Genomic DNA, 27,818 nt, shown 5'->3' on the forward strand with positions numbered 1-27,818 from the left:
GGTATGGTCACCCCAGAGAGAACAGCCCTGGTATGGTCCCCCCAGAGAGAACAGCCCTGGTATGGTCCCCCAGAGAGAACAGCCCTGGTATGGTCCCCCCAGAGAGAAGAGAACTGAAGCTCATAAACAGACACTAAGGTTTTCTGGCTACAATGGAAATGATGACAGATCTTATCAAGCATACCTGAGGTCATTCTACTTATATTTCAATCACTGACTTCCTCATCCAATCATCCCTCAAATGAAGTATAGGAAACCTATAGGCTGCCAGTAGTATAGCCGAGTAAACGCAATGATTTATGATGGAGTTGTGCGGCGACTAGTGGCGGCGGACTAGAGATCCGATGTCTTATAAAATTGCGTTTTTTTAATCAATAACGACTGATTTCAGCACCCAGAGAATAGCCTGCAATTACACAAAACAATCAGTCGTTTTTGGGGGTTTTTTAACGCAATTTTATGTGACGTAGGAGCTCCACACTAGTCGCCGCACAATAAATTGCAGAGTTGAGTTTAATTGGCTACCAGAAGTATGGTATATTAAGCCCATAGGCTACCAGCCCAGCCAGGTCACCTGTGATACAAGTCAGTATTCGACTTACATCCATGTCAGAAGGGCGTCGGGAGATTACGTGGAAACAGGATACTAGGGGCAACAGTGACCGCTGTTACCTCAAAATAGTTTTCAGTTTTGCAAGGTCCTTGTGGACGGGGATAGTGGATGGGAGTCTTTGTCTGTCGTTAAAGGTTGCATGTTTCGAATCCAGTGATAAAACAAAAATCTCAAAAACAACTTTCTAAGTCTATCCCAAAAACAACCATTCGGAGTTAATGCCTGACCTTACGATTTCACAGTTAATGCCTGGAACTTAACCTGAAACAGTTTGACATTTGATGTTCGGAACAACTTTGAAATTTGACTTTTGAGTAACAATTTTTTAACCTAATTCTGACGTGACTGTGAGAGCTTGTTGACCAGCCAGGGTGGTCCAGGGACAAGCAGGCCGGAGCTGTCAAGACCACCAATAGGGTCAAACCTTAAAATAACTTTTCTGAGAAGCTCACTTGAAAGGCCAACAGAGGAGTTTCTCCCAACACACACTCACACTCAGTGGTGGAAAAAGTTCCCGATTGTCATAGTTGAGTAAAAAAATAATGATACTTTAATTACTCAAATAAAAGTCAAAGTAAAATACCTGGAGTAAGTCTAAAAAGTATTTCGTTTTAAATATACCTCAGTATTAAAAAGTAAATGTAATTGAAAAAATTAAAAGTATAAATCATTTCAAATTGCTTTGAATGCAAACCCGACGCCACGATTTCCTAGTTTTTAAAAAACGTATTTACGGATAACCAGGGGGACGCTTCAACACTTCCATATCATTTACAAAGGAAGCATTTGTGTTTAGGGAGTCCCCCAGATCAGAGGCAGTAGAGATGGCCAGGGATGTACGTGGAGCTTTTATTCTGTCCTGCTAAGCATTCAAACAGGGAAAATGTATGGAGTAATAAGTACATTCTTTTCTTTAGAAATGTAGTGACGTAAAAGTAAAAGTTGTGAAACATATAAATAGTAAAGTACAGATACCCCCCCCAAAAAAAATACGACTTAAGTACTACTTTTAAGTATTTTTACACCACTGCTCACACTGTAGCTACTGTCTGTATATAGCCTAAAGACTCATTCATTTGTGTGGCCCCCGGCTACGCTAGGCGTTATCTATCCTGTCTGAAACAGGTGCCTTTTTGCATGATGACAGCAGGTTGATGAAACTGCATCACGACCTGTGGCGTTAAGGAGATGGACATCAAATATGATCTGTCTGTCTACATTAGCTGATATCGTAGCTTAGTCTAAGGCATATCTCATCATAAAATGATAAGGAAAGAAAACTGTGATTGAAGATTGTTCAATGAACGTTATCAATTTGTCAGGCGGCGACGGTCACTGTCCTGCAATAAATGGTGCTGACGTTTCACAAAGCCAGCCCATTCTTTATTAAAGCCACTGATAAGCGACGGCAACTGGCTGCCTTGCCTGAGCTCAGTGTCAAACTCACAAACCTCGCTACAAATAGCTGGCCGGCTGAATAAAACGACTGCAACATCATCCCACCAACAAAACACTCACATGTCACAATCGGCTTGTTCTCCATTGTGTAAATAATGGGCTTCTCCTCTGGAGGCTCCATCATCGATTCTGTTAGTCAGTGGTAGCCCCTCATGTAATGTAAAAATCCGGTATGTTTTTAGTACATTCTTATGCATGCAGACAGTCGTGGGGTGTAATCATTAGTCCAAACAGTTGCAAACAGTTGCGTTTAGCAACGAAAACGTTCGTTTCTATTGGACAAACTCAGGTAGGTCACTCCCCATTTCGTTCCGTTTTCTTCCGTTTAAGAAACGTTTTGCAACAGAATCTTAATGAATACGGCACTGATGTATGGCCGGTGCTGCGTCCACTGGCCGTGTCCCGTTACACTTCCTGGAACACACCTTCCCTCTCCTACGTAGGCTATGCGCAATTTAAAGGGAACGCCGCATGGAATGCTGCTGCAGCAGCTGATGGCTCCCCTCGATACCTCACTTAAGTGAAAAATGTATAAATGCCTAACAGAATCCTTTCTCATGTGGTGTTCCTAACTGGAAACATCCAATCAATAAAATGTACCTTTTAAATAGATTTGTTCAATTAAATGGATGTTTGATTACTATGACTATTCGGAATGACTATTTTAAATAACTGTAGTATAATTGACTAGTAGGTGGCAGGTAGCCTAGCTGTTAAGCATGTTCGGCCAGTAACTGAAAAGTCACTGGTTCAAATCCCCGAGCTGGCAAAGTGGAAAAATCTGCCGTTCTGCCCTTGAGCAAGGCAATTAACCCCCAATGACTATTGGTCCCTGGATTTTGATTAAGGCAGCACCCCACAACTCTCTGATTCAGAGGGGTTGGGTTAAATGTGTTAGACACATTTCAGTTGAATGCATTCAGTTGTGGAACTCACTAGGTATCCCCCCTTTGCTATGTCTATCGATTCATGTATAACAGAAAGTATTACAGTGGCTATCTGCTCCCCTATCAAGGTAAAATGGCTAGGTTGTCATGCTACGTTGGTTAGCACTTTCCTGTCAAGGTTGGTGCAGAAAGAGAATAGCTTCTTGTGGTTTTACAATGCATTTGGAAAGTATTCAGACCCCTTGACTTTTTCCACATTTCGTTACGTTACAGCCTTATTCTAAAATGGATTAAATAATGTTTTTCCCCTCATCAATCTACACACACTACCCCACAATGAAAGTGAAAACAGGTTTTTAGACATTTTTGCAAATGTATTAATAATAAAATCCAGGCACAACCTTATTTACATAAGTATTCAGACCCTTTGCTATGAGACTCGAAATTGAGCTCAGGTGCATCCTGTTTCCATTGATCATCCTTGAGATGTTTCTACAACTTGATTGGAGTCCACCTGTGGTAAATTCAATTGATTGGACATGATTTGGAAAGGCACACACCTGTCTATATAAGGTTCCACAGTTGACAGTGCATATCAGAGCCATGAGCCACGAGGTCGAAGGAATTGTCTGTAGAGCTCCGAGACCGGATTGTGTCGACGCACAGATCTGGAGAAGGGTACTAAAACATTTCTGCAGCATTGAAGGTCACCAAGAACACAGTGGCCTACATCATTCTTAAATGGAAGAAGTTTGGATGAGGTAGGATTAGCCAGTCTGGGCATGTCCCATGATGGAGGCAAACACCAGCATGGTGATCAGCAGGCCTGCCATCATAAACAGGTAGTCATGTCACCCACAGTGGTGAAGATATGCACAGAGAACCAGAAGAAGTAGAAGTACTGGTGCCTCAACGAGGCGAATACAGGGTTGGAGATGTTGGAGTCGATCCAGCGTTCGAACCTGAAGCCGATGTACAGACAAGACTTCCAGCACGAATATGTGTAGAGCATAAGCTTGGAGAGATGAGACCAGGGGTGAGGGTCAACCCCTGGTGAGGGTCAACCCCTGGTGAGGGTCAACCCCTGGTGAGGGTGAACCCCTGGTTAGGGTCGACACCTTGTGAGGGTCAACTGCTTCCTGTGCACCTCCCGCCAAATGTGGCCATGGACTGAATGGAGACCAGAACCTCCTACCCTGACAGTGGGTTTTGACCAGAGGCAGCGCCTCCTCTTGACAACACTTTGATCCAATGCTTCGCTTGAAATTTGAATAAAGCTAAACCTTTTTTACCGCTCCTCTAGCAGAGGTCTTACCGCTCAACTTCCCACAATCCCCCTCACATTTCTCTGCGTGCCCTCATTGGAAATTAATGGGGGTGGAACTTCTCTTGCCGTATCCACTGTAGCACCTTCCTCAACAGGAAGTGTGCTCTAGGAAACCTGCAGGGGGAAGCACAACACAGATACATACAGTCTTGGTCAGAGTAGTTCATATCCAGGGAAATATAAATATAACATTTCATTACTAAGCCTTGGAGTCATCATAAAAGAAAAGCCAACTCTCTCTCCCTCTTCTTGCAGAATTCAGTCATTGGCTCTCCACAATATATCTTTTCACGTGTTTTTAAATGCATTAACAAGCACAAAGGATTATTTCCAACCCACCACTGGTAGACACACACAAGGTTCCATCTGTTAAAAAATCTAAATTTGATGATGGTACCAGCCATATACAGTATTAAACAAAAATATACAGTGCCTTCAGAAAGTATTCACACCCCTTGACTTGTTCCACATTTTCTTGTGTTAAAGCCTGTGTCACTGATCTACACACAATACCCCACAATTTGAAAGTGGAATTTTGTTTTTAGAACTTTTTACAAATGAATAAAAACCGTAGAACTGAAATGTTTTGAGTCAATATGTATTCAACCTTTTTGTTATGTCAAGCCTAAATAAGACCAGGAGTAAAAAGTTGTTTAACAAGTCACATAATAAGTTGCATGGACTCACTCTGTGTGCAATAATAGTGTTTAACATGATTTGTGAATGATTACCTCATCTCTGTACCCCACACATTCAATTATCTGTGTAATAATAGGTCAGAGAAGTAGCCGAGCGTAAGCCACAGGGCCAGGTACGATTCATCTATTGCCGGGAATCATGTCTCATAAAAATAATGTCAAATAACATATCAAATATCTACAAAATTAACATTGCAATTGGCTTAAAAAAATGTTGTTCTGTGAGGTGGTCTATTTATTATTCTGTTTATTATCTTTCCAATCAAATCACAATTTATTTAATCTGTACAAGGTCTCAACATATTTTACACAAAGAAAAACACAAAAAATAAACAACAGAAGTCAAGAACAGAGAAACAGTATATTGACACGAAGCGAACACCTTGGCATGGTGTCACGTCCTGACCACAGTGAGTGGTTATTTTCTATGGTAGAGTGGTCAGGGCGTGACAGGGGGTGTTTGTCTGTTTTTGTATGTCTATGTTCAGTTTCTAGTTTAGCATTTCTATGTTGGTGTTGTTTGGCAGGACCTCCAATTTGAGGCAGCAGGTTGTCGTTGTCTTTAATTGGAGGTCCTATTTAAGTTGATGTTTGTCCCACATGTGTTTGTGGGTGATTATTCGTTGTGAGTGTATTTGATCCTCCTGCGTCACGGTTTGTTGTTTTGTGTATATTTTTGAAGTGTTTAATTGTTGCATTCGGTTTCACTGGTTAAATAAATATGTGGAACTACGAAAACGCTGCATCCTGGTCCGCTCCTTCTAACAGCTGTGACACATGGATAACTGTCCAGCCATAGGCTACATTTGATGTAAGCATCTGTAAATGATGAAGACCCAGCTGTAGAAGATGGGAAAGATCATGACCTGTAGCCATCCATAATAAAACTCCACTGATGGGTCAACCACCAACTCCCTCCAGCTGACTAGGAGATGGAGAAAAAGAGAAATGGATGAGAGAAAGGGATGGATGAAAATCGAATCAAATCAAAGTGTATTGGCCACATACACAGTTTAGCGGGTGCAGAGAAATACTTGTGTTACTAGCTCCTAACAGTTCAGTAAAGGAGAACAATACATTTAGCAATATCAATGTACAGCCGGAAAATCATATATGCTCTTATAGACCCTTTTCCAGTAACCCAACACACTGATGTCACGTACAGATGCGCGCCACTCTTGGCAGCAGTGATATTGCATTTTGGTACACCAGAAGTACAGTCGTGGCCAAAAGTTTTGAGAATGACACAAATATTAATTTTCACAAAGTCTGCTGCCTCAGTTTGTATGATGGCAATTTGCATATACACTAGAATGTTATGATGAGTGATCAGATGAATTGCAATTAATTGCAAAGTCCCTCTTTTCCATGCAAATGAACTGAATCCCCCATAAACTTTTCCACTGCATTTCAGCCCTGCCACAAAAGGACCAGCTGACATCATCTCAGTGATTCTCTCGTTAACACAGGTGTGAGTGTTGACGAGGACAAGGCTGGAGATCACTCTGTCATGCTGATTGAGTTCGAATAACAGACTGGAAGCTTCAAAAGGAGGGTGGTGCTTGGAAACATTGTTCTTCCTCTGTCAACCACGGTTACCTGCAAGGAAACACGTGCCGTCATCATTGCTTTGCACAAAAAGGGCTTCACAGGCAAGAATATTGCTGCCAGTAAGATTGCACCTAAATCAACCATTTATCGGATCATCAAGAACTTCAAGGAGAGCGGTTCAATTGTTGTGAAAAAGGCTTCAGGGCACCCAAGAAAGTCCAGCAAGCGCCAGGACCATCTCCTAAAGTTGATTCAGCTGCGGGATCGGAGCACCACCAGTACAGAGCTTGCTCAGGAATGGCAGCAGGCAGGTGTGAGTGCATCTGCATGCACAGTGAGGCGAAGACTTTTGGAGGATGGCCTGGTGTCAAGAAGGGCAGCAAAGAAGCCACTTCTCTCCAGGAAAAACATCAGGGACAGACTGATATTCTGCAAAAGGTACAGGGATTGGACTGCTGAGGACTGGGGTAAAGTAATTTTCTCTGATGAATCCCCTTTCCGATTTTTTGGGGCACCCGGAAAAAAGCTTGTCCGGAGAAAACAAGGTGAGCGCTACCATCAGTCCTGTCATGCCAACATAAAGCATTCTGAGACCATTCATGTTTGGGGTTGCTTCTCAGCCAAGGGAGTGGACTCACTCACAATTTTGCCTAAGAACACAGCCATGAATAAAGAATGGTACCAACACATCCTCCGAGAGCAACTTCTCCCAACCATCCAGGAACAGTTTGGTGATGAACAATGCCTTTTCCAGCATGATGGAGCACCTTGACATAAGGCAAAAGTGATAACTAAGTGGCTCGGGGAACAAAACATCGATATTTTGGGTCCATGGCCAGGAAACTCCCCAGACCTTAATCCCATTGAGAACTAGTGGTCAAACCTCAAGAGGCGGGTGGATGAACAAAAACCCACAAATTCTGCCAAACTCCAAGCATTGATTATGCAAGAATGGGCTGCCATCAGTCAGGATGTGGCCCAGAAGTTAATTGACAGCATGCCAGGGCGGATTGCAGAGGTCTTGAAAAAGAAGGGTCAACACTGCAAATATTGACTCTTTGCATCAACTTCATGTAATTGTCAATAAAAGCCTTTGACACTTATGAAATGCTTGTAATTATACTTCGGTATTCCATAGTAACATCTGACAAAAATATCTAAAGACACTGAAGCAGCAAACTTTGTGGAAATTAATATATGTGTCATTCTCAAAACTTTTGGCCACGACTGTACATTCATTTCCAATGGAGCACTGCGTTTGCCTTGAAGCTTTGCGTTGCAGAGGTAGTTGCGGTGGCATTCTGTGTGGTGCATACATTGGATTTATCAAACGTATACGTCAAACTGTACGCTGTAGACGGCTTGACAGATATGGTAGCAGAAAGTGAATGTTGAACTTTTGTTGCACATATACCCAGATGATGCTGTGTTCCATTTTGCGCTGATTTTTGTCAGAGCAGTTAGTTGGGGAGCCGGAACAAAATTATAATAATTTGTACACTGCAAATTGATCACAAGTAAGCCCAAAAAGAGATTATATTTGAAATAACATAACTATTTCAGACCCAATGCCTTATTGAATAATCAATGGTGCCTATATTATCATGTATCAGTCATGTTTTGGTAAATACAATATTAAACCCCCAGTCTCTCACTTCACTTTGGGCTTTTCCAGAAGCTTCTTCTCATCTTCCCCCTCCTCTTTTTTCACCTCATCCTCCTTCTGCATCCGATGCCACCTGAACAGCCTCGCTCGTCGGTTCATTCTGCCTCTCCTATTCCGTCTACCTGGGTGTTGTCAGGATTTTACGTAAATCATATGCCCTCTCTGGATGAGGATGACCTCTGTACCCCCATCTAGTGCTCCCTTCACCGTCACCTTGGTGGTCTGTCTGACAGGACAGAGGTACCTGCTAGTAATAATGGACTATTATGAGCGCAAGCTGCCCGCATGACGCTCATGACTGGTGTTATAGCAGCATTTCTGTGTTTTTATATGACAACAGCATGGCAACAGCTTACCTGAGCAGCAACAGGTAGCCTAGTGGTTAGAGCTGTTGGGCCAGTAACTGAAAGGTTGCTGGATTGAATCCCTGAGCTGACAAAGTGAAAATCTGTCATTCTGCCCATGAACAAGGCAGATAACCTACTGCCCTGTTCCCCAGTAGGCTGTCATTGTAAATAAAAAATGTGTTTTTAAGTGACTTTCCTAGTTAAATAAAGGTAAAGATTTTAAAACACACCTGTTGATCATGCTTGTCTGTCTCCATGGAGGGGAGCAGGTGACTCTAACCAGACAGCAGACTCCAGGGACCAACTAGTGCTATCCTGCAGCAAATACCAAACAGCTATGATGACATTGATTTCTTAGTTCATTTGATGGGGCCTATGCTATAAACCAATCAAACCAAGAAAGTTGTAGCCAATGGTTGTGTTAATTGATCTAAATGATAATATTGTAATGAAACGGCAGTGAGCAGGTCTCGAACCCTCGACCTTCTAGCCCGAAGTCCAGCGGGCTATCGACTGTACCGTAAGAGAATGCGCAAGCGTTAGAATTGATATCCGCGCTCATAAACCTAGGCTCGTCACAGTGTATTCTTCATCCTCCTCTGTGTAACCCTCACTCACCCACACAATCTGACACATTTATATACGGATCTATCTATGCATCTCCAACGTGACTCTTATATGCGTTAGGAAATGTATTTTGTCCCACACACATAACATGCCTGACAGGTTATAAATGTGCACGAATGCCGTTCAGATAGGACGTTCCCCTTTTTCAAGGGCGGCGGAGAAAGGGTACAGGGAGTAGCGGCAAATCTGCGGTCGCGGTTTTTTAAAAACGTCATAGCGTCCCTTGCGTGTGGGTGTGTGACCACTGATGTATGTATGTGTGACAGAGGAAGATGGCAGCGAAAAGAGAGAATGATTGTGAAATCAGAACATGGTTTGTTGTTGTCTAAAATAATAATCTATGCGACAAAGTATACATTTTTTAGGCGATCTTGTTTGCGTTCGTGGCTCCATTTTTACAGTACACCCTGATTGACTGACAGTGGAATTGCCCGTATAGCAACCGTTAGCATTTTGGCTAGCCAGCAAGCTAAAGTTGTTTCGTGGAAATCACTGCTCCAAAGCAGCTTGCCATTTTTTTGGGGGGGGGGCGAAAGTACTGCAAACCTACCCGTGAGTATTTGACTGTTCAACTGAAATACTTTGACTTTGCCATTTTACTTGCTAACGTTATCTAGCTATTTGCATTCAGTTAAGTCTGAAAGTATCAGATTTGTTGCTAAGGAGACATCGCTATATTAGCTCGGTAGCTAGCTTGTTTTTTCTAAATGAGTGCGCTGTCTGACACACAGCAGCACTTAGCTGGCTTGCTACAGTACGTGGGAATGCAGTAGCTACGTGATATGTTATGCAAACGAGCAGCAGGCATGCACATCAACTGTTTACATTAACGCTAGGCGTTTATTTACTTGGCTAGCTAACCAGCACATTTTCCAAATTGTTGTAATTTTTAACGTTAGTAAATGCTGAAACTAGCTCGCTTGTTGTTGACTACTCAGCAATTATAAACGTGTAACGTTATTCAACAATGCCATGGTATAATTCAGCTTGATCTCATAGACTAGACGTAACATAGTAAATTTAAATCTGGGATTCTGAAATTAGTATTATGTTATGTTTGGTATGGTTACATAAGACAGAAGTTGACTTAAGTCAAAAACAAAAGGAGGGTGGATTGGTGGTTGAACGTCTAACAACCCAAAAGTTGTGTGTTCGAATCTCATCAGACAACTTCAGCATTTTAACACATTTAACAAATAAGTAACCTTTTGTACATTTTGCAAAACATCATACAAATTGTAATTCGTAACATATCATATGAAATGGATGATGGATATTCACAAATTAATACATGCCATACAAAAGTAACATCATACTAAATGGAGTGTCCTGTCTTTAAGTAAGGAATAATTAAGCATTAAGGCACAAGGGTGTGTGGTATATGGCCTATTTAACATGGCTAAGTGCTGTTCTTAAGCGTGACGCAACACTGGACTCAGCCCTTAGCCGTGGTATATTGGTCATATACCACAAACCCGAGGTGCCTAATTGATATTATAAACTGGTTACCAATGTCATTAGAATAATAAGTTACTTTTTTGTCATGCCCGTGGTATACCATGGTCTCGAACCATCCACTCTTTGGTGCGGCAGGTAGCCTAGTGGTTAGTGCGTTGGGCCAGTAAACGTAAGGTTGCTGGATCGAATCCCCAAGCGATAACCTTTCACAGACTTACATCAGTAACCAGAAATAGATTTACATAGAATGTCAGTTATAATCAACATATTTGCCTCTAGAAATATGTTAAACATTCACTGAAATCGCTAGCAAGTTAACTAGATTGCTACAGAATCTGTCTCAGCAATGTCAAGTTGGTCTTGAGAACATTTGAGCTTTCCAGGTCAGGAGGTTTTTGAGATGGACTTGACATGCTTGCCACTCAATAATGTATCATGCGGGCAGATGTCCCGTGGCGAGGGAGAGAGAGGGAGACTTTTTCCTTACACGGTGTGCACACCTTTTGACCAGAATCTTGTGGGCCCTGTTCAAAAGTAGTTCAATTTAGGGTTCCATTTCAGACGCAGATACAGTGTTAGGTAAACATGACTGTGGTCAGTTAGCTTCTCTTGGGAAAATATTTTCCCTACCTCTACATTCTATCCTCTACATTCTATCCTCTACATTCTATCCTCTACATTCTATCCTCTACATTCTAATTCTATCCTTTACATTCTAATTCTATCCTCTACATTCTATCCTCTACATTCTATCCTCTATCTGGCCATTGGTGAGGGATTGGTGCTCAAACGTACCTTTTTCAGTAGTGATGAGCGCTTAAAAAAAAATCCTGTTTAGCTTCGTGTCAGTTATTAAAAAAATAATCAAGGTTTACGGTTTAGATTATTTTTAATTTCACTGGGAATTGTGTGGGTTGAATACTGTAACAACAAAGGATAAAACAATACGTCCCATTATGGTGGTAAATGCTTATCACAACTATTTTATTCACTTTGATAAAATATTTCAGTTGTTTATTACATTTTGTTTTATTTTACTTTTATTTATTTCCAAGTCATATCATCTCTATAGAGCTGCTGCCTATGCTTTCTGACAAAATTACTTTTTAGTAGTTCTTCAAAGTAAATAAGGCATACTTTTATATGACTGCTGAATATCAATTATCAATCACTTAGAGCATGTACAGTTGAAGTCGGAAGTTTACGTACACTTAAGTTGGAGTCATTAAAACTCGTTTTTCAACCACTCCACACATTTCTTGTTAACAGGCCTTGAAATACATCCACATGTACACCTCCAATTGACTCAAGTAATGTCAATTAGCCTATCAGAAGCTTCTAAAGCCATGACATAATTTTCTGGAATTTTCCAAGCTGTTTAAAGGCACAGTCAACTTAGTGTATGTAAACTTCTGACCCACTGGAATTGTGATACAGTGAATTAAAAGATAAATAATCTGTCTGTAAACAATTGTTGGAAAAATTACTTGTGTCATGCGCAAAGTAGATGTCCAAACCGACTTGCCAAAACTATAGTTTAACAAGAAATTTGTGGAGTGGTTGAAAACACTTAGGCTGGAGTCATTACAACTAGTTTATGTAAACTTCGGACTTCAACTGTATATGAGAATGCTGTTCATTGACTCAGCGTTTCCACACCATAGTGACCACAGAGGTCATCACTAAGCTATGGACTCTGGGACTAAACACCTCCCTCTGCAACTGGATCCTGGTCTTCCTGATGGGCTGCACCCAGGTGGTAAGGGTAGGCAACAACACATACGGGCGGTAGGCAATCCTCAACACGGGGGCCCCTCAGGGGTGCGTGCTCAGTCCCCTCCTGTACTCCCTGTTCACCCACTACTGCGTGGCCAAGCACGACTCCAACACCATCATTAAGTTTGCTGACGACACAACGGTGATCACCGACTATGATGAGACAGCCTATAGGGAGAAGGTCGGAGAAGGTCAGAGACCTGGGAGTGTGGTGCCAGGACAACAACCTGAAAAGAGACTGAAAAGATTTGGCATTGGTCCCCCAGATCCTCAATGTTCTACAGTTGCACCATTGAGAGCATCCTGACCGGTGTCTGGTGGAAAGTAGACTGAAGCGGGTTTTCCTCTCGGATTTTACCTGTGGTTTGTTCCAATCCGGGTTTTTTTTATCCTGAAAAACTCCCCAGTCCTTAACGATGACAATCTTACCCATAACATGATGCAGCCACCACTATGGAGAGTGGTACTCATTAATGTGTTGTATTGGATTTGCCCCATACTCATTTGGGGCGTGCCGAGGACAAAACAAGTATTGTAACGGATATGTAGAATTGTCTGAATACGATTATGACGTGAGTATTTTTTGTTATTGTAATTTATCCGTGGTTGGAAAAAGCATGTTTTCAGCTGCCAGCACGCATTTCTCTCACTCAATCCGTGTGAAGCGATGTGTTCTCTCTAAACAACTATTGGATAGTTCTTCTGTAAAGAAACGGGTGGGGTACCGGTTGAGCCTGCTGTAACGATTGGATTAGAACAAGCCGCTCTCATTTCCCCAGACACGCGCACGGCTCTGTTTCACCACACTCAGTCATTCGTATCAGGGCATAAGTTTTCTCAAACATAGTGTATGAATCTGGAGCTAGTCATTGTTGTTCAAACTAGTAATTTCCTGTCGGCTGAGGCCATATGGTTGTTTTAGTCTGTCTAATTGGCGTTGTTTAGTAGGCCTACTTTGTCTGTCCGTATAATTATTCCATTGACGTCTGTCGTGAGCTTTGCTATTATTATTTATTCTTGCCCAGTCATGTTTACTGAGCGACAGATCATTATGGGGGAAAAAAAGACATGTAGGTTGTTTCTTTTGATTTTACAAATGTGGCATAAGTGTCGGCAGAGAAAAGCTTTGCTCCTCTCCAAAGTGAAACAATATGGAGCAAGCAAATTAGCCTAGCTTCAAAATCTGTGTCTAGAATACATGCAGATAGTAGTAGTAGCCAGCCATGCAAGGGGCCTATGTATTTGCCTATTCCGTTGATAATTGAATAAGACAAAGTAAAGTAGTCATGTGCATTTTCATCTCTCGGGTTCATTTTAACAATGTGTCTGAGTGAATGAACACAATGAATGATGTGCTCTGAGATGCGGCCTGAGTAATGGTACAATAATGCTCACTCCAGGGTAGAGGCTTTACCGGCATTTAAAGCACACTTCTGAGTTTTCCGATCACGAGTAAATCCAATTACGAGTATCAAGTTTGATAAAACGAGATCGGCACGCCCGGTATCCATAACATGATGCAGCCACCACTCTGTTTGTAAATATGGAGAGTGATACTCAGTAATGTGTTGTATTGGATTTGCCCCAAACATAACATGTTCTATTTGGGCCAAAAAAGTTTTTTTGCAGTATTACTTTCGTGCCTTGCAGCAAATATTTTTTTCATTCTGTACAGGCTTCCTTCTTTTCATTGTCAGTTCGATTAGTATTGAGGAGTAACTATAATGTTTTTGATCCATCATCAGTTTTCTCCTATCACAGCCATTAAGCTCTAACTGTTTGAAAGTCACCACTGGCGTCATGGTGAAATCCCTGAACGGTTTCCTTCCTCTCTGGCAACTGAGGAAGGACGCCTGTATATTTGTAGTGACTGGGTGTATTCCATCCATGTAATTATTAACTTCTCCATGCTCCAAGGGCTATTCAATGTCTGCTTTTTAAAAATGTTACTCTTCTACCAATAGGTGCCTTTTGTGAGACGTTGGAAAACCTCTCTGGTCTTTGTGGTTGAATCTGTGTTTGAAATTCACTGCTCGACTGAGGGACTTTACAGATAATTGTATGTGTGGGGTACAGAGATGAGGTAGTCATTCAAAAACCATGTTAAACATTATTATTGCACACAGAGTGAGTCCATGCAACTTATTATGTGATTTGTTAATCAACTTTTTACTCCTGGACTTATTTAGGCTCGCCATAAAGTGGTTGATCTTATTGACTCAAGACATTTCAGCTTTTGTTAAACAGAAACATAACGGGAAAACACTTTGACATGGAGAATTGTGGGTAGGCCTGTGACACATCTCAATTTAAACCATTTTTAAATTCAGACTGTAACAACAAAATTAGAAAAAGTCAAGGGGCACCATATGACGATGGGTCAGCCGCTGCTGAACATGTTTCAGCTAAACTGCTCCTAGGTTTGAGGGTCAGCCGCTGCCAAAAAGCCTCACTGTGCTCAGGCAGGCTAACAGATCTCACTTCTGCTCTGTCGGTCAGTGTGTACAGAAAGGTTTAGAGGTCTGGTTTAGTCTGTTCACTTATTGATGACCTCTGTCTTACTGGGATACATTTTATTTTGTCGTCTCATCTCCCTATTGTTACTAACATTGGAATCTGAGCAGCTGAAATTTGTTTCGTTACAGCCTTATTCTAAAATGGATTAAATAGGTTTTTTCCCCTCATCCATCTACACGCACTACCCCAGAATGGCAAAGCAGAAAGCACCTTGGGCAGTGATTACAGCCTTGAGTCATGCATATGATGCAAAAACTTGTCACACCTGTATTTGGGGAGTTTCTCCCATTCTTCTGTGCAGATCCTCTCAAGCTCTGTCAGGTTGGTTGGGGAGCGTCGCTGCACAGCTATTTTCAGGTCTCTCCAGAGATGTTCGACCGGGTTCAAGTCCGGGCTCTGGCTGGGCCACTCAAGGACATTCAGAAACTTGTCCCGAAGCCACTCGTGCAATGTCTTGGCTGTGTGCTTAGGGTTATTGTCTTGTTGGAAGGTGAACCTTTGCCCCAGTCTGAGGTCCTGAGTGCTCTATAGCAGTTTTTCATCAAGGATCTCTCTGTACTTTGCTCCGTTCATCTTTCCCTTGATCCTGACTTGTCTCCCAGTCCCTGCTGCTGAGAAACATCCCCACAGCATGATGACGCTGCCACCACCATGCTTCTGCATAGGGATGGTGAAAGGTTTCCTTCAGATGTGATGCTTGGCGTTTAGGCTGAAGAGTTCAGTCTTGGTTTCATCAGACCAGAGAATCATGTTTCTCATGGTCTGAGTCGTTTTGGCAAACTGCAAGCAGGCTGTCATGTGCCTTTTACTGAGGAGAGACTTCCATCTGGCCAATCTACCATAAAGGCCTGATTGGTGGAGTACTGCAGAGATGGTTGTGCTTTCCAGATGAAGATGAAATATTGCTTTATGCCTGGCTGGGCTTCTACTTTTTACTTAGTCACAACTCAGCAATCCTCTGGTGTTTGCCGCACGGGCTGTCCAAATTGCAGGCTTGTAGGTAAATGTGATTTTTAAAACAATCCACTATTATTATTATTATTATTATTATTATTATTTAAAAAAATTGTAGACAGGAGTAGGCAAATTAGGCTCTATAATTTTGGCAATTTACTTTAGCTTATGGACGAACAACGCATGTCTGTAGCGGACTTGTGATGGGAGTTTTTAAAACACATGGCTACTGGATTAATGCTAATAATCATGATTCTGTCAGGCTACTTTTGTAGTTCAATCAATCAAATGTATTTATAAAGCCCTTCTTACATCAGCTGATGTCACAAAGTGCTGTACAGAAACCCAGCCTAAAACCACCAAACAGCAAGCAATGCAGGTGTAGAAGAACAGTTACCTTTTTAAATTGCCTTTCCATCTACCCGAAGACGGTTAAGCTATCATTAGCGTCGCTCACGGCTACACAGTCGTAGACATATAGTGCCTGCACACACACAGACTGGGATGTTCCTCTTCCGTTGCTGCCTCTTCAGAAAGTTGCTTTATTTTTGGTCAATTGCACATTACTGTTTGAATAAATCATAATAAAAAAGGACAAATTGTGAACCAAAAACTAAAGTGACCCTGGTACACTTGTTTTCACTGGGACCCTCACTAGCTACTAGTTCAAATGGTCGCAAGTGCGACTGTTTTTGGTCACAGTATCGAACCCTGCCGGTCTTCACTTGATCAGTCTCATTTACAGTTTATGCATTGCCACAATGTTTGTTTTTCAAATTATGTATTTGATTAAAACAAATTTATTTAACTAGCCCCCTGCCCACATTGGCTGTTATGTGGAAAAACACGAAATAAATGAATGTTCCAGAACACTAAAGGCTAAGTGGATTTTGGGTGTAGTTAGCAAGAGGCTGTTTAGCTGTAGTCAACATGTGATTGTAGAGTTTTCTAAACAAATACCAACTGGATTGATGAAAAAAGTTATGATATCATTCTTCCATTTAAGCATAGGCAATTTTTAATGAACATTTAGTTGAGATGGCTGTCCCCCAAAAAAACATTTCTGGTAGATGAAGAGTTTTTTTTTTTCATTAGCATCATCGCTAACGGCTACTCAAAGTGGTAGATGTGTTTTTTTTAAAGTTATTTAACTAGGCAAGTCGGTTAAGAACAAATTCTTATTTACAATGGCGACTTACACCGGCCAAACCCAGACGACGTTGGGGCCAATTGTGCGCCTCCCTATGGGACTCCCAATCACGTCCGGTTGTGATACAGCCTGGTGACGCGTTGCTGGAAATACCATTTAACTAATTCATTCTGTTCATGTCTTTTGATGAACTTGGGCAAATGAATACATTTTCAATACATTTAGTTGATTCCAATACGGTTTAATATTGTTGAATTCTGTTTTAATGCCTAGATTCCGTGAGCCCAAATTATCATTTTGGGATGAGGATCTCCACTACCTGTTGTTCCCGCAGTGATGATTCACCATTTTCACTGAATGTTTTAATCATTTAAGATAATCGCCAAAAAACCTAGGCCTACCAGTAGCCATACGCAAATTAGGGAGCCAAATGAATGATGGGATTCGGTAGGCTACCCTGACTGAGACGAGTCACTCACTTTAGTGTCACTGTCTAGTGACATCTAGGTAAAGGAAACTGTTTGATTGACTTGTACCGACGCGATGCCATGGACATAAAATTACAATCTATGATTTATGAAATGGCGACGGGATATAGGAGATTCTAAGACACTGCATCTCAGTGCCAGAGGCGTCACTACAGACCCTGAGTCCCATAGGGCGGCACACAATTGGCCCAGGGTCGTCCGGGTTAGGGGAGGGTTTGGGGTAGCCCATCATTTGTGAATTTGTTCTTAACTGACTTGCCTTGTTTAAAATAAAGCGTTAAATAAAAAATGACTTTATTCAGTCTGTTCCACACCTTGCTGTTGTCAATCAAAGCACAGTAAATAGCCTACTATGAAGAAACTCTACTGCAACCAACCACAGCGCACAGAAATTGTGCCGAGAGGCGCGATAGATGGCAGACTGCGTTTCCCTGTCATCGCTCGCTTTGTGACTGACAGGTGACCTGTCCTATCAATAGATCGCTAAAAGATGCATATCGTTCATTCTAGCGGGAGATGGCTCAACGGGCTATCGAATTTAAACTTTTCAAATGAAAAGTAGCCTAGTTAATACGACTTGGGGGGGGGGGGGGATGGAGTAGCTGGCTGAAAATTTGTCTTACAGGCTCAGTTTTAGCCAGCACTAATGGAAAACACAGCCTATGGTTGTTGTCTAGGCTGGTGATTACCATATGGGGCTCCCAGAGGAGCGCCAGTGGGAAGGGAGGAACCTGACACTGCCTGCTGTAGCCGTTCTGTTTGCAGCCAGACTGGTATAATGTCGGGTGTACACTACGTGACTTTGAAACTCCTAACATCGCTGATCCTCTCACATTAAACGTCTTGCCGGTGTTTTTTTTTTTTTTTGGTCTTGGTGTGCTTACTAAACGATCTGGCACAGACGGGTCACACACTACAGGATTCTCCATACCACGCTGTCTCACCAAAACAATGTGGTGATGTGATTTAACATAGCTAGAACATGGGGTGGCAGGTAGCCTAGTGGTTAGAGTGTTGGGCCAGTAACCAAAAGTTTGCTGGACCGAATCCCCGAGCTGACAATTTAAAAAAATCAGTGGTTCTGCCCCCAGACAAAGCAGTTAACACCCGGTAGGCCATCAGTTAAGAACAAATTCTTATTTACAATGATTTGCCTAGTTGTGGCTCAAAGCAGCCTCATAAACATTTTCAGTCAGACATTCACGTTTGCCATAACAGCATTTAAACATCTAGCCAACATTTTGAATTGCTTGTGAACTTCAGAGCTGTAACGATTTGACACTTTGGTTAAATTCAAGTAGAATCTCTAGCAGTAATCTCTCCTGCTGGAGAGTCTACACATTCTGGATGATGTGAAACAACATCACCGTCTTACTGGCTTCTTCTCTGGCAGACTCTCATTGGCTATTGCTGATCAATGTTCTCAAAACGTGTTGCACATCTCACACTACAAGAGCATAGTGTATTTTGTTCCGATTTTTAAAATCAAACGTTTAGAAAATATCAGGACATCTGGGACTGCTCAAAGACTTGATCGGTCGCTCTGAGTAGACTACGACATGGAGGATTTTGGCTCCGATCTCAAACTGGTCTGGGACAGCTAAATCATGTAGTGTACACCCAGCTTAACACCTTCTGTGTCACCTCTGTCTGCGTTTCTCTCTGCCAGACTAGACCTGTGTAGTACAATACACCGGCTTACCAGCTTATAACCAAACCCTCTCCTCTCTGTCTAGGTGGTGGTTGACTTTCAGTCCTGGGAGAGCAGTTGGGGCTAAGGAAGACTAAGCCAATCGCTGCTGGTTGGTGACTTCCTTGAAAAGCCAGCGTTGGACTGGAGCAGCCAGCTAGGGCCATGAGTCAGGGCTTCCTCCTCCCTCTGTGGACCAGAGCCAAAATGGAGGTTTAGCCCAGACAGACGCTGAGCAAGTGTTCAGGTAAGATGGTGTTTTTTTGTAAATGTAAGCAAACCTCGATGAATCAGAGGCGCTACAATAACCTACTTTATCTCCCAGCAGCCTTTGCTCTCTTTCTCTCTCGTCCTGAGCCAACTATAGCAGTCAGTTGTTTTTGTCGTGATTTGTAACGTGGAAATGTGTGTGGGGAAATGTTCAAGACACCGACTGCTTCTGTGAAAAATGTAGATCGATGAGATGGAAATTATGCTGTCTCTGGTAACCCACCCCGGATATTAAAGACAAATCACTCCTATGTTCACTCTGTTTCTTTTTAAGTTGTGTTAAATATGTCCTGTCTCAGCCACAGAGCAATACATTCCTCTCTAACTCTGTCTTTATCCCAGCTCTCTACTTTGACGTCAGTCACGCGTGAGAGATCAACCGAGAGACTGTGTGGCCTGTACATTTTTCTAATCCCTATTAGCTTTAAGTAATAACTTCAGCAGAACAGTAAGTAGTACTAGGAACCCCACACAGAGTACTGACTGTCCTTTTAAAATCTATATGACTCTATGCTCCCCATAACTACGGGTATGACACTAATGCTTGGATGAGATATTTGGCTACGTCAGTGTTGCTCGTTACACAAACCTCACTAAGTGAACTTCCCCTATCTGTGTGGGTTGGGGCCCTGTGCTCTTCTGTGTTAGGATGGGGGGCTGGGGCCCCGTGCTGCTCTTCTGGGTTAGGATGGGGGGGGGCTGGGGCCCCGTGCTGCCCTTCTGGGTTAGGAAGGGGTGCTGGGGCCCCGTGCTGCTCTTCTGGGTTAGGATGGGGGTCAGCAGGGGCATAGGCTGCTCACCTCATCTCTGCCCTACGTACAGCCTATAGCCTCCCTCACACAGCCCATTAGAAACAGGGGGAGCAGTGGGGTGAGGGGTTGAGGTCAATTCAAATTGAAGGTGGTCAATTTAGGATGTAAACTCAAATTCGAGTTCAAGGGACCACTTTGAGGTAGAGGTGTGTGTGTGTGTGTGTGTGTGTATATATATACTGAACAAAAATATCTAAATGCGACATGCAGCAATTTCAACGATTTTACTGAGTTACAGTTCATATAAAGAAATCAGTCAATTCAAAATAAATGTATTTTGGCCCTAATGTATGGATTTGTCCAGGTGGGAAAGGGCAGTGTGGAGTGCGATTGCATCATCTGTGGATCTGTTGGGGTGGTATGCGAATTGGAGTGGGTCTAGGGTTTCCGGCATGATGGTGTTGTGCGATATGGCCAGCCTTTCAAAGCACTTCATGCCTACCGACATGAGTGCTACAGGCTGGTAATCATTTAAGGAGTTTACCATCGCTTTCTTGGTCACAGGGACTATGCTGGTCTGCTTGAAACATTTAGGTATTACAGACTCGGTCAGGGAGAGGTGGAAAATGTCAGTGAAGACTCTTGCCAGTTGGTCCGCGCATGCTTTGAGAACAAGTCCTGGTAATCTGTCTGGCCCCGCGGCTTTGTGAATGTTGACCTGTTTTTAAAGGTCTTGCTCACATCAGCCACGGAGAGCGTGATCACACAGTCATCTGGAACAGCTGGTGCTCTCATGCATGCTTCAGTGTTGCTTGCCTGAAAGCGAGCATAAAAGGCATTTAGCTCGTCTGGTAGGCTTGCGCCACTGGGCACCTCGCGGCTGAGTTTCCCTTTGTAGTCCGTAATAGTTTTCAAGCCCTGCCACATCCGACGAGCGTCAGAGCCGGTGTAGTACGATTCAATCTTAGACCTGTATTGACGCTTTGTCTGTTTGATGGTTTGTCTGAGGTTATTGCGGGATTTCTTATAAGCGTCCGGATTAGTGTCCTGCTCCTTGAAAGCGGTAGCTCTAGCCTTTTAGCTCGGTGCGGATGTTGCCTGTAATCCATGGCTTCTGGTTGGGATATGTACGTGTGGTGACTGTGGGGACACACGTCAGCGATGCACTGATTGATGAAGCCTGACTGAGGTGGTATACTCCTCAATGCCATTGGATGAATCCCGGAACATATTCTAGTCTGCGCTAGCAAATCAGTCCTGTAGTGTAGCATCCGCGTCATCTGACCAGTTCTGTATTGAGCGAGTCACTGGTGCTTCCTGCTTTAGATTTAGCTTGTAAGCAGGAATCAGGAGGATAGAATTGTGGTCAGATTTACCAAATGGAGGGTGAGGGAGAGCTCTGTATGCATCTCTGTGTGTGGCGTGTAGGTGGTCCAGAGTGTTTTAATTTTTTTATTTCATGAATTTATTTACTTTTTCTCTGGTTGCACATGTGACATGCTGGTAGAAATCAGGTAAAACGGATTTAAGTTTGCCTGCATTAATGTCCCCGGCCACTAGGAGCGCCGCTTCTGGATGAGCATTTTCTTGTTTGCTTATGGCCTTATTACAGCTCGTTGAGTGCAGTCTTAGTGCCAGTATTGGTTTGTGGTGGTAAATAGACATCTACGAATAATATAGATGAGAACTCTCTTGGTAGATAGTGCGGTCTACAGCTTATCATGAGGTATTCTACCTCAGACGGGCAATACCTCAAGACTTTTTAATATTAGACATCGCGCACCAGCAGTTATTGACAAATAGACACACACGCGCCCTTCGTCTTACCGGACGTAGCTGCTCTGTCCTGTCGATGCACGGAGAAGCCAGCCAGCTCTATGTTATCCGTGTCTTCGTTTAGCCACGTCTCGGTGAAACATAAGATATTACAGTTTTTAATGTCCCGTTGGTAGGATAGTCTCTTATTAATCATATAGTCCAGTTTGTTTTCCAATGATTGAACGTTGGCCAATAATATGGAGTGTAGTGGTGGTTTACCTACTCGTCTGCAAGTTCTTACAAGGCACCCCGCCCTCCTCCATCCAGTTCGAGGTGAGTAATCGCTGTTCTGATGTCCAGAAGTTCTTTTCGGTCATAAGAGACGGTAGCAGAAACATTATGTTTAAAATGAGTTACAAACAATGTGAAAAAAACAGAAAACAAACAGAATAGCACAGTTGGTTAGCAGCCCGTAAAATGGAAGTCATTCCTTCCGGCGCCGTCCTTGATGCGGGCCGGGCGGCTGCGTGCTAACCTCTGTCGTCAGTTGAACGGTGTTTCCTCCGACACATTGGTTACAGCTTCCGGGTTAAGTGGGCGGGTGTTAAGAAGCGCGGCTTTGTCAGATCATGTTTCAGAGGATGCATGACTTGACCTTTGCCTCGCAGCGATGAGACAAGATCAAAATTGAGGAGGAGGGGTAAAAGAAAATATACAAAATAAAAACTCTACTGATTTTTAGGTTATTTCTTCATAAGAAAAGCAATATTATGTTTATAATATGGTCATACATTTGGCAGGAGGTTAGGAAGTGCAGCTCAGTTTTAACCTCGTTCTGTGGGCAGTGTGCACATAGCCTGTCTTCTCTTGAGAGCCAGGTCTGTCTACGGTGGCCTTTCTCAATAGCAAGGCTATGCTCACTGAGTCTGTATATTTTTATTTAAAAAAATGTATTTCACCTTTTATTTAACCAGGTAGGCTAGTTGAGAACAAGTTCTAATTTGCAACTGCGACTTGGCCAAGATAAAGCAAAGCAGTTCGACACATACAACAACACAGAGTTACACATGGAATAAACAAACATGCAGTCAATAATACAGTAGATAAAGTCTATATACAGTATGTGCAAATGAGGGAGGTAAGGCAATAAATAGGCCATGGTGGCGAAGTAATTACAATATAGCAATTAAACACTGGAATGGTAGATGTGCAGAAGATGAATGTGCAAGTAGAGATACAGGGGTGCAAAGGAGCAAGATAAATAAATACAGTATGGGGATGAGGTAGTTGGATGGGCTATTTACAGATGGGCTATGTACAGGTGCAGTGATCTGTGAGCTGCTCTGACAGCTGGTGCTTAAAGCTCGTGAGGGAGATATGAGTCTCCAGCTTCAGAGATTTTTGTAGGTCGTTCCAGTCATTGGCAGCAGAGAACTGGAAGGAAAGGCGGCCAAAGGAAGAATTTGCTTTTGGGGTGACCAATGAGATATACCTGCTGGAGCGCGTGCTACGGGTGGGTGCTGCTATGGTGACCAGTGAGCTGAGATAAGGCAGGGCTTTACCTAGCAGAGACTTGTAGATGACCAAGAGCCAGTGGGTTTGGCGACGAGTATGAAGCGAGGACCAGTCGAGAGTGTACAAGTCGCAGTGGTGGGTAGTATATGGGGCTTTGGTGACAAAACGGATGGCACTGTGATAGACTGCATCCAATTTGTTGAGTAGAGTGTTGGAGGCTATTTTGTAAATGACATCGCCGAAGTCGAGGATCGGTAGGATGGTCAGTTTTACGAGGGTATGTTTGGCAGTGTCATGACGTTGGCCTCTTTGGGTACAGGAAGGACAGTTGACCCCCTCCCCTTTGTACCATTCCCCAACCTACCTTCCCCCCAACCCAGGCCCTGTGTGAAAGGGTTGTTAAAAACCCTAAGAGGAGAATCTCCTACCACATGTTTCATAGAGAGACAAAGGAAATTCTTCCAACTCATAGAATTGGAGAACCGAGCGACGTGTGTTCTGGAGAAGGTATGGAAGATTGGTGAAGAATCCAGCTACGAACTGGTCCGCTTGGTACAATTTTGTGATACTCAGAAGAGACAATATAGCCATATTACCATAAAACTGTTTATATAATAGCCTCAGCTTGAGACTTGCATCATAATGGTTGTATAGAATGTATTAATAAGGATAAAGCTTTTGTAATACATTGAGATGCTATGTACTGATGTAATGTGATTGGTTACAGAAATACAATTCTAACTCAGTCATAGGCACGCCCCCAGGGACACATACAGGACCAGGCGTCATTTGACAAGCCTGTTCAAGGGTCACTATAAAACCCACCCTGATTTACATTTCTTTAGACCAGGCCTCCACTCCATGGCCAATAGGTTTTAACATCAAATTCGTCTATTGAAAGTGAACTATACCACGTGGTTAACTTTTAGACTATCGAGACCGACAGAATAAGAACAAGTCTTTGATATTAATTATTAGTCTGCAGCTAAGTAAATTATATCATTGAACGTGAAGACCAACGAAACATCCATTCTATGACGACATTAATGAATGTCGCCCTGAAAGATCCATTCTAACAGACACAGAGAGAGAGAGAGAGAGAGAGAGAGAGAGAGAGAGAGAGAGAGAGAGAGAGAGAGAGAGAGAGAGAGAGAGAGAGAGAGAGAGAGAGAGAGAGAGAGAGAGAGAGAGAGAGAGAGAGAGAGAGAGAGAGAGAGAGAGAGAGAGAGAGAGAGAGAGAGAGAGAGAGAGAGAGAGAGAGAGAGAGAGAGAGAGAGAGAGAGAGAGAGAGAGAGAGAGAGAGAGAGAGAGAGAGAGAGAGAGAGAGAGAGAGAGAGAGAGAGCGCAAAACTCCCCAACAAGAATCAGAACGACACACTGAGCGTAAATATATATTGATTGCAATTGTTCCCGAATGAGTGAGCCTTCAATTGTTAATATTAATGAACTCTGTAGGTGTGCATTCTCAGCTGACTGTTTATGACCCATTGTCTAACAGACCAGCCATGCCTGTTAGCCATTAGGGCACATTACTATTCCAATCCTTTGTGACGATAATTACTGTTTTTATCTTTTCTGTTAATTACTTAGTGTAGTAAATAAATGATTTTAAGACAATTGATGTATGGATGATTTTAGTAAAGACTGGGTTCGTGCAGATACAACAATTTACGACGTTTGGAATGAGACTGGACTCGAGGTAAAATACACCATTTAAACCAGAAGATAATCGGCCTATATTATAATATAGGAAAGTTATGTTAGGAAAATTATAACTTTGTAATCTGAAAATTCTCCTTGGTGCCCCAATCTCCTAGTTAATTACAATTAAACGATTAATCAGTTTAATCGCGTGATAATAATTACAGGGAGTTAATTGATAAACATGTCTTCAGTTTAATGGTACCCCAAAGACACGACAGCAGCATGAGTGAAGGATGCTTTGTTGCGAAATAGGAAGCCGATTCTAGATTTCATTTTGGATTGGAGATGCTGGAAGGAGAGTTTACAGTCTAACCAGACACCTAGGTATTTGTAGTTGTCCACATATTCTAAGTCAGATCCGTCCAGAGTAGTGATTTACATTTTAGTAATTTAGCAGACGCTCTTATCCAGAGCGACTTACAGTAGTGAATGCATACATTTCATTTTATTTTTATTTTTTTGTACTGGCCCCCCGTGGGAATCGAACCCACAACCCTGGCGTTGCACACACCATGCTGGCGTTGCAAACACCATGCTCTACCAACTGAGCCACAGGGAAGGCTAGTGATGCTGGACGGGCGGGAAGGTGCGGGCAGCGATCGGTTGAAGAGCATGCATTTAGTTTTACTTGCATTTAAGAGCAGTTGGAGGCCACGGAAGGAGTGTTGTATGGCATTGAAGCTCGTCTGGAGGTTAGTTAAGACAGTGTCCAAAGAAAGGCCAGATGTATACAGAAGGGTGTCGTCTGCGTAGAGGTGGATCAGAGAATCACCAGCAGCAAGAGCGACATCATTGATCTATACAGAGAAGAGAGTCGGCCTGAGAATTGAACCCTGTGGCACCCCCATAGAGACTGCCAGAGGTACGAACAACAGGCCCTCCGATTTGACACACTGAACTCTGTCTGAGAAGTAGTTGTTGAACCAGGCGAGACAATCATTTGCGAAACCAAAGCTGTTGAGTCTGCCGATAAGAATGTGGTGATTGACAGAGTCGAAAGCATTGGCCAGGTCGATGAATAGGGCTGCACAGTAATGTCTATCGATGGCGGTTATGATATCGTTTAGGACCTTGAGCGTGGCTGAGGTGCACCCACCAGCTCTGAAACCAGATTGCATAGCGGAGAAGGTACGGTGGGATTTGAAATGGTTGGTAATCTGTTTGCTAACTTGGCTTTCGAAGACCTTAGAAAGGCAGGGTAGGATAGCTATAGGTCTGTAGCAATTTGGGTCTAGAGTGTCTCCCCCTTTTGAAGAGGGGGAGGACCGTGGCAGCATTCCAATCTTTGGGAATCTCAGATGATACGAAAGAGGTTGAACAGGCTAGTAATAGGGGCTGCAACAATTTCGGCAGATAATTTTAGAAAGAGAGGGTCCAGATTGTCTTGCCCGGCTGATTTGTAGGGGTCCAGATTTTGCACCTCTTTCAGAACATCAGCTATCTGGATTTGGGTGAAGGAGAAATGGGGAGGCTTGGGCGAGTTGCTGTGGGGGGTGGATTACTGTTGATCGGGCTAGGGGTAGCCAGGTGGAAAGCATGGCCAGCCGTAGGAAAATGCTTATTGAAATTCTCAATGATTGTGGATTTATCGGTGGTGACAGTGTTACCTAGCCTCAGTGCAGTGGGCAGCTGGGAGGAGGTGCTTTTATTTTCCATGGACTTTAGTGTCCCAGAACATTTTTGAGTTTGTGCTACAGGATGCACATTTCTGCTTGAAAAAGCTAGCCTTTGCTTTCCTAACTGCCTGTGTATATTGGTTCCTAACTTCCCTAAAAAGTTGCATATCACGGGGGCTATTCGATGCTAATGCAGAACGTCACAGGATGTTTTTGTGCTGGTCAAGGACATAGTCAAAGCTTTCTTTTAAGTTTGGGTCAATCACAGTGGTCAGGTATTCTGCCACTGTGTACTCTGTTAATGGGCCAAATAGCATTCTAGTTTGCTCAGTTTTTTTGGGGGGGGTTATTTCTTTCCCATGTGTCAAGTAATTGTCTTTTAGTTTTGTCATGATTTGATTGGGTCTAATTGTGTTGATGTCCTGGGGCTCTGCGGGGTGTGTTTGTGAACACAGCCCCAGGACCCCTCTGTCTATCTGTCTGTTGTAATTAGGCTAACCTCTGTATAGTAATAACCCTAACCTCTGTATAGTAATAACCCTAACCTCTGTATAGTAATAACCCTAACCTCTGTATAGTAATAACCCTAACCTCTGTTGTGTCCCTGCAGTGCTGCGGGTCCTCTGCCTAGGCATGGAGTGGTGTTGGCTGCAGACTGGATGACAGGGTCTTCAGGGAGAGCCGACGCGCGTCCCCCTGCACAGACACCCAACCCCCTAACTGACCACCGCTGACCCGTTACCACGGTGACACTGACACCGAAGTACAGCCTCACCCCTGCAACCACAGCAGAACCCCTCCCCCCCTTTTCCTCATCTCCTTCTATCTGGACTCTCCTTACCCCCTCCTCCTTTCCTGACCACCTCCTCCTTTCCTGACCACCCCCCTCTCTTTCTTCCCTAATCCCCCCTTCCTCCTCCTTTCCTGACCCCCCCCTTTCCTCCTCCTTTCCTGACCCCCCCCCTTTCCTCCTCCTTTCCTGACCCCCCCCTTTCC

General features: G+C 43.1%; 2 protein-coding genes across 6 annotated transcripts in view; one reads left to right on the forward strand and one right to left on the reverse strand.

Annotated features, from left to right (window-relative positions):
* LOC106582484 (trafficking protein particle complex subunit 10) overlaps positions 1–2,470 on the reverse strand; it is a 31,603-nt gene extending 29,133 nt beyond the window's left edge. For both annotated transcript variants that reach the window (XM_014165640.2, XM_014165639.2), the window contains exon 1: positions 2,132–2,470. In XM_014165640.2, the coding sequence (XP_014021115.2) occupies positions 2,132–2,195 (64 nt within the window). In that variant the 5' untranslated portion in view covers positions 2,196–2,470. The remainder of the gene's footprint in view (positions 1–2,131) is intronic.
* A 6,916-nt stretch (positions 2,471–9,386) lies between these two features.
* fhip1b (FHF complex subunit HOOK interacting protein 1B) overlaps positions 9,387–27,818 on the forward strand; it is a 59,238-nt gene continuing 40,806 nt past the window's right edge. For 3 of the 4 annotated variants that reach the window (XR_006761242.1, XM_045704879.1, XM_045704881.1), the window contains exons 1-3: positions 9,387–9,726; positions 19,254–19,454; positions 27,433–27,585. The gene's annotated coding sequence lies outside the window, so the exon portion shown is untranslated. The remainder of the gene's footprint in view (positions 9,727–19,253; positions 19,455–27,432; positions 27,586–27,818) is intronic. The other variant, XM_045704880.1, reaches the window with a different exon arrangement.

Source organism: Salmo salar, chromosome ssa21, assembly GCF_905237065.1.
Source record: "Salmo salar chromosome ssa21, Ssal_v3.1, whole genome shotgun sequence".
NCBI lineage: Eukaryota > Metazoa > Chordata > Actinopteri > Salmoniformes > Salmonidae > Salmo > Salmo salar.